This window comes from Ahaetulla prasina, chromosome 8 (genome assembly GCF_028640845.1).
Source record: "Ahaetulla prasina isolate Xishuangbanna chromosome 8, ASM2864084v1, whole genome shotgun sequence".
Lineage (NCBI taxonomy): Eukaryota > Metazoa > Chordata > Lepidosauria > Squamata > Colubridae > Ahaetulla > Ahaetulla prasina.
This window is the reverse complement of record NC_080546.1, coordinates 42,845,691-42,853,519: the sequence shown is the minus strand read 5'-3', so window position 1 is coordinate 42,853,519 and position 7,829 is coordinate 42,845,691. Positions and strand designations below refer to the sequence as shown.

Sequence of the window (7,829 nt, the reverse complement as noted above, 5' to 3'; positions counted from 1 at the left end):
ACTAAGGAAGGATAGTGCTGATCATAAAAGACCTCCACAAAGAAATGGCACCAACGAACTACAAACTAGTAACCTGCCTCCTCAAAACATGAAAAGACTTAACAGACGTTATAGCAAACTACAAGACCATATGGGGCAGTACGTGAACACAGCTCAGAAAGACATTAGAAACAATAGTCTCAAAACACAAGTTGCTCATAGAATAGCCACCTAAAAATCAAGGTCTAGGTAGAGCATTATGAGCACAGCCTGGACTGAGTACAGGAAAGCCTATGACTCAATGCTGCACGCATGTAAGTGCCTAGCACTATACAATGTCAACAGGACACTAAGAACCCTAAGAACTCAATGGGACTGTGGAAGACAACACTAGAAATCAACAGCTTACACAAGTGTTTATCAAGTGCAGCATATACCAAAATGATGTACTGTCTCTGGTACTGTTCTCCATTGGCTTGAGCTTAAGCCCCCTCAGCCAGATAATCATAAAGGATGGATATGGATGTAAGTTTAAGAGTTGAGCTAATATCAGATGCCTCTTATACATGGATGACATCGAGTTGTATGCAAAGAATGAATAAGACATTATTGGCTGTATACCGCCCTGAGTCTTTGGAGAAGGGCGGTATAAAAATATGAATAAATAAATAAAGACATCAACTTGCTGATCCACTTGACATGGATCTACATTGAGGACATTAGGATGTCATTCACACTAGATAATTGTAGCCAGATGGTAGATGAGAGGAAAAGTAGTTTAGATTGAACTACCAATGGATCACATAGCATATTTACAGACCAGCTATAAGTCTCTTGGTATCCCACAGTCACCCGGAAATTACAATGAGGAGGCAAGGAAGAGAGCAACATCCAAGTACCACCAAAGGATTAGATAGGTTCTGAAGAGCAAGCTTAGTGGGAAGAATAAATCCACTCCATCAACATGTACGCTGGTATAGTGACCTGGCCAAACAGGGCATGGAAGCTGTGAATGTGAACACCCAGAGACTTTTCACAATGTATGGAGGTTTCTATCCCAAGTCCAGCACCCAGATACTGTACACCAAACAGAAAAGGGCGGTTGGGTTATGGTGAATGTCAAAGCTACTATCCTGGATGAAATCCAGAACATCCAGGAACACATCAACAGCAACAGATGTGGGAGAAAGATCAAGCAGAGGAAGTCCCACAGCAAGACAAAACCCCTCATGGAATGTACCATTGACAGATAGCGGAGATGGGAGACTTTGGGAAATCCTACCTGTGGCTGGAAGGGGCTGAACTAAAAGACAGCACCAAGGCACTGATCAGAGCAGCACAAGAACAAGCACTAAGCACCAAATATATAGATAAAGGGTTCTACCACACTAGACAGGACCCAAGGTGCAAACTGTGCAGAGACCTCGGAGACAGTCCAACATGAAGTGACACTTGTAAGATGCAGAAACAGCATATACTTAACAGCACAATCAAGTAGCTGGTATTGTGTACAGGAACATTTGTAGAGAATATGGGCTAGACCTTCTAAGTCTAGGTAGGCAATCCCATAGAAAGTTGTGGAAAATAAGGCTAAGATCCTATGGGATTTTCAGGTCCAGATAGAGAAGCAGGTACTGGCTAATCAACCAGACATCATGGTAATAAAAAAATACCAGAAGACAGCAGTGGTGCTAGATATAGCAATGCCAAGTGATAGCAACACCAGGAATGAGGAACTGGAGAGGATGTGGAAAATAAAGGTCAAAGTGGCCCCAGCAGTGATAGGAACACATGGGCTGTGAATCCTAAGCTAAGTAGCTCCAACAGATCCCAGGAATGACATTGGAGTTCTCTTTCTGGAAGAGTGCACTACTACAAATAGCTAAGAACCTACACAGAATCCTCAACTCCTAGACTTCAGAGTCCCCCAACATTGAGGAAGACACAGACCGCCATAAGTGTGAGAAGGGAATTATCTTTTACATGAATACCATTTTTAACAAGCACTGTGAGATTTGTCACAGGCTGCTCAGTCATATACTTCAGTATTCAACTGCTTCAAAACTCATCAAATTCAGTATTCAATGTGTTTTGAGGCACAAATCTTACCTTGGTACTCATCTTTCTCCCAGTACTCATCATGCAAGGTAGAACTTGTGGACATCAGCTGCTTTGTGACTCATTTCTGCTTCTGGCTGAAATAAAGGGTCATGTAAGTCATGTGATTTGCTCGGTACCCATTGTTTTTAATACTTGTGCCTCCTGGAACGAATCCCGGATGAGTAGTTGAAGAACCACTAAATTTTTTTCAAGGATTTTTTAATTGTGTAAGGTAGATTATGATACTGATTTATTTATTTTATTGCATGTACATAAGGAGAATTAGTGCTTCATTCTGTTTGTTCCTTTGCCATATATATATAGCATTTTAAAACTTTTTTTTAATTTAATTTTGTTACAACAGTATACATAAACATTGTCATAAGTAAAAAAAACATATGAAATATATATATATATATATAAGTAAAGAATATGCATTAGCTATATTAATTAGATATAATAAAGGGAACAATAGGACAGGAACGGTAGGCACTTTTGTGCTCTTATGCACGCCCCTTATAGTCCTCTTAGGAATGGGGTGAGGTCAATAGTAGACAGTTTTTGGTTGAAGATTTTGGGATTTTGAGTAGAGACTATGGAGTCAGGTAATGAGTTCCAAGCATTAACTCTGTTGCAGAAGTCATATTTTCTGCAATCAAGTTTGAAGCGGTTGACATTAAGCTTGAATGTATTTTTTGCTCTTGTAATATTGCGATTGAAGCTTCTAGTGTCACTAGTTGGGCTCTTTAAATAGTTGCTACAGCCAAGGATCTTAGTGGATAGAAAGAAGCAGGCAAGCGGATTCAAGAGACCTATGGCATATGATTAGCCTGTTGAAGGTTACAACTTCTTTTCCATAGTTTCAATGTGTTGTGGATTACTTTGCACAACTCCTGCATGGAGAAAATCTGTCTAGTTCACCATCATACCACATACCCAAAATTTACTGCATTTCTCATATTGAGGGATTTTTCCCCTCCCTCCCTCCATATCTCTTACTGAAATATAAGGAAAGACAGCCAGTGTTCGTTCTCTGACTATCTGCATGGAAATATTTGGTCCTATAAAAGAGAAGAGTAGGAGAAAGGTCTTTTCTCCATTGCATGCCACTTCGATTCCTACTGTTGTTCTTGAACCTGAAGTGCTGCTATAGTTTCTGTTCCTAGGTCATAAGAGATCATTCATTAAAATGGGAACTATTTTGTTCCTAGTGTATGTTTAAATAGAGACAAGTAGTCCTTGACTTACAACTTGTCACTTAATGAATAACTGTAATTACAACAGACCTTCTCCCTGCATTCACATGATCACAACCATAAGAACCATGTTACTTATCTAAATGCCATATATAGCAAAGGTTATGGAGGCTCTGTTGCAATTTCTATGAATTGGCTACTGTTAAAGGCATAAAATATATATACGGCTTGATATTTTTGTGATTTATCTTTAAATTTCTGTGGTTGTATGTAAATAGAGTTTGGATATTTATTGCTTATATTTGTGCTGCTTAATTTTGTTTGTTTTCATTTCTGACTAGTTGTTCTTTGATCAAAACCTGATGACTTGCTGTGGGTTAACTTTTGTTGCATTGCTTCACAGGCTGCCTGCTGTTACTCAGGAAGATCATGAAACGAGGTCGAATTCCCAGCAGCAGTGAAGATTCTGATGACAATGGCAGTAAGTGCTTCCTTTTGTTGTACTGGGATCACACCAGGAGTATGAGCTTATTTACACAATTTCTAAAGTGATACTTTAAATAACAAAGGTGTTTTGCATTGTATCAGCTGAGTAGTGTTTGCTAAAAGGTTGCTAAAATCAAGGAACTTTAAAGGTATGCCCCAGTAAGGCATTGTATGAGTTTATTTACACACTACAATAATAAATGTTTGAAACCAAAACACTTGGTTATGGTTCCAAATCTTTAAGAAAATCTTATCTGTTAGAATAGTTTCTCAATTCTCATTTTATAATTGTAAATTTATAATTTTTCTTTTTTCTTTTCTTTTTATCAGTAGTTCACTAACATTTGAGAGTTATAGGTTTTCATGACTTGATTTTTATTCCACAAGTGATCATTTGTAGATCAGCTTTATTATCAATTATCAATAATACTTGAGAAGTATCAATTTACAAGTGATTCCCTGTGAGAATTAATTGCAAGAATTTATGAAAAATACGTTGAACTTATTTTTAAGTTGAACCAAATGAACTTATTGACAGTAAAAATATTTTGTTCAAATATGTTTTTAGAAGTATTTCTGGGCAGAAATCAAGATGATCTTGTACTCTAAAATTGACATATATGTGCAGTAACTAATATACATGCCAACACCAGGGAGCAAAAATACAATCTTAAAAGCACTAGAGTTACAAAACTTTCTACCTTGGAATATTGGACAAGTTTTAGTCTACAGCTGACGATGAATTTCCAAAGGGATGTTATTTTACAGAGAATGGGCATTTACAGAGAAGTCATGCCTAGGAAATTCCTTCAAGATACATAGTGTTCTGGAACTTTCTATTTATAGAACACGATTCTGAATTTAGTTCAGAAAAAAATAACAGAATCTGCATTTTTTAAATTAGTTTATATACCCAAATTGTTTGGATGAGAAAGTATAGAAGTATTGATACTGACAACACGGTTTGCTTTACTGTTATATGGGTGGATGTTACATCCAAAACCATATGTGCCATTGCATTCTAGACCAGATGAAGATTCTGAATGCTCAAACCTTATATACAGTATGTACAATACAGCATCCAGGAGGTGATAAACCACAGTGAGTAGTGCCTTCCAGTCCAGCAGTGGTTGCAACAGATGGGCAAGATGCATTAGTGCAAAAGCTCTCTGTCCGCAGCTGCCCTCTGTCCATGAGAAGGAGCCATGAGTACAAGAAAACCTCCAGGTTACTCGCTGACTTAGTGGTGACTGTAACCTGATTTACAATGTGAAAAATCACTAGATCTGGAGAAGGGAGGGGACAAAACTCCAGAACCATTCAGTCTTGTCAGGGTTGAGCTGAAGTCCAGCCACTGGAAAAGCCAGGGGAGAGATGTAAAATTGATCAGCATTAGCCTATTGATAATACTTAATTCCATGCTGATGGGTGATGTCACCCAGAATTTTCATGTAGGTGTTAAATAGCAGAACACCAACTGGACTTGGCCTTGGAAGAAAGTGGAGAACCATTGAAGAACAGTGTCTCCTTTGGATTCAGAATAGGAAGTTATATTTGTAATGGAGAAAAATAGTTCTTTTAACTTATAAAGGTTTGTGAAATTAATATTTTCTTTATAAATTGCTTTCTACCTTGTAAATACATTGTTAGGTATGTATGTATGTGTGTTTATGTTTTTGATGTGCATTATGTACATTAGTTATATAATTAGAATTATTGAGGTTGATCCAATGAATATTGAATTCAGATAACATGAATCATATATATGCAACTAAAATACCATTTTACATAAGTAAATATGCAGTAGGTTCATCAGGTATTATACAAACTATAATATTGTATTAATCAGCTTATTAAGATAGTAATTGGGAGGTCAACCAACATATAATGCAGAGAAGAATTATAAGTTGATAAAATAGAATAGTTATATTTTAAATTTAGTTCCCAACTAGCTCTATCTTTTATTTTGAGTCTGTTCCAAGGATAATATAGAATGCATATATTTTGATTTCCCTTAGGCTTCAAGGAACAGCCATTTCTTTCCATTTTGGCCACTGTTTGAAGTGGGCAGAATTAGAAGAATTTTAGATTAAAGAATAGCTTGTGTATTTCAGTCTACACAATAAATATATAAAATTATTGGCAGCCCTGAAGATATAAAGAGCCCTAACGATTATGTTCTCACAATGTTATAAACCGTAACAAAATAAGTGTGTAGAATCGTACTTTATGATCATATTATGTGCTAATATACAGCCAATTCAGTTCTTTTGTTGCTTACATTACAGTATGTGATTGGTAAACAATTCAAGATAAGTTTGTTTAGTGTACTTTCTGAATTGGAGATTCTGTTTTAGCATTCATTTTACAAGGAAGTATGACAGCAGGGGAACATATTTTAATAGAGTTTGCAACCAGTTATGAGATTTGGATTTATGTAGGTTACTTCCAGTCATCTAAATATTTAGATATTTAGCTAATTTCAACTTTCTCCCTTGACATATTGGAAGTTTTGAGTCTGCCATAATCCTTCCTTCCTTCCTTCCTTCCTTCCTTCCTTCCTTCCTTCCTTCCTTCCTTCCTTCCTTCCTTCCTTCCTTCCTTCCTTCCGTTTTTTTTTTTTTACTCATGGTAATTTACAACAGTTAAAATGTTCACAGTTGATATAAAAAGGTAAAATTACTAAAATATCCACATTAAATATAAACTTTAAAACATACTCAATTAAATCCTAATTTCATGCTACACTAATAATCCTGGAATATAAAAATGTTTTCTGAATCCCATTTCTCACAGAAATAAGGAATTATTAGGAATTTCTTTTGTGACGTGTATCCAGTCAGTTTTGGTTGGAGGAGATAGTCCTGAAGTAACTTCATGCAAAGCCATATAGGGTTTTATTAAATCCTACACAATACTATATTCTTGCATTTTTACCTTTTGTTCTCTTGTGTCCAATTGGACAATTCCCTGCAGTTTTCTTGACAAGGTTTCTCGAAAGTGGTTTGCCATTGTCTTTTTCCTAGGGTTGAAAAACAGTAACTGGTCCGAGATCATCCAGCTTGTTTTGTGCCTAAGGTAGCACTAGAACTCAAAATACCCTGGTTTCTAGTATGATGCCTTAACTACTACATCAAATTTACAGAGATTTAAAAAGAAAAGTTTTAGAAGTTTTCCTTTTAAAAAGGGAAATTTTCCTATACGTTTAGTTCATCTATGAAATTTTGAGAGCTGTAATCCCAACATACTGTGTCTTGAGTTCATAGTTTGGAACTCTCACATGAATATCTTTTGGATATCCCTCATGGGAACTTACCAGTATTATTATTGATTGCAGTGTTTCAGAAGCATCAAAGATATAGGCAGTAGGTATCCTTAGTATACCGTATTTATGAGGTAATTCCCGGAAATGGGGGAATTATTTTGGTTATTAATGGAAGATAGCTTAATTTTTTCTTAAAAGATGGAACGAGACCCTCCAGCATTTGAGAAAAGGGGTTAATACTCTTTCTTAATTAGCCAAGAGCCTCCTAGCATGGTGGTTTGAGAGTGAGCTGCAATTCACTGTAGTGAAACCATTCCTTCATCAAGGATGCAGTTATTCAGTTTTAATAACTGAAATTATTAAACCCCAATGGCATTTTTCAGAAAGGAAGAAAAGCTCAAGTTCTATTGCAACTCTCACTTTTCCTATGTTTGCCTCAAGCATTCTAACTTCCAGAATGACAAAAGATGTGGAAATGGGGCTTACTGTATCTTAAGTAGAATTGGGATTTGGATAATGTCATTAATGATAGCAATCTACCACCTAATTATGCAACTGTCGTGTATTAACCTGTAGTGGGAACAGAAAAGAATAATATGCTCATTATTAACCTTTGGAAGATACCAGCTTTATCAGGTCTTGTTCAACTATATTTTTCCAGATTATAGGAAGGAAAGTTAAGATTCCTTTTATCCTAATAGTCTAGCACAGTGTCAGCAAACCTATGGCACGCATGCTGGAAGCGGCATGCGAAACCATCTCGCAAAGAATGCACGGCTTCGCTGGCTCCTCTTCCGCATTCT

At 36.5% G+C, this 7,829-nt stretch overlaps 1 protein-coding gene across 3 annotated transcripts in view; it reads left to right on the top strand.

Moving 5' to 3' along the window:
• Positions 1-7,829, top strand: part of JADE1 (jade family PHD finger 1) — a 66,078-nt gene that overhangs the window by 14,315 nt on the left and 43,934 nt on the right. For all 3 annotated transcript variants that reach the window (XM_058192045.1, XM_058192044.1, XM_058192046.1), the window contains one exon: positions 3,679-3,756. In XM_058192045.1, coding sequence (XP_058048028.1) covers positions 3,679-3,756 — 78 coding nt within the window. The remainder of the gene's footprint in view (positions 1-3,678; positions 3,757-7,829) is intronic.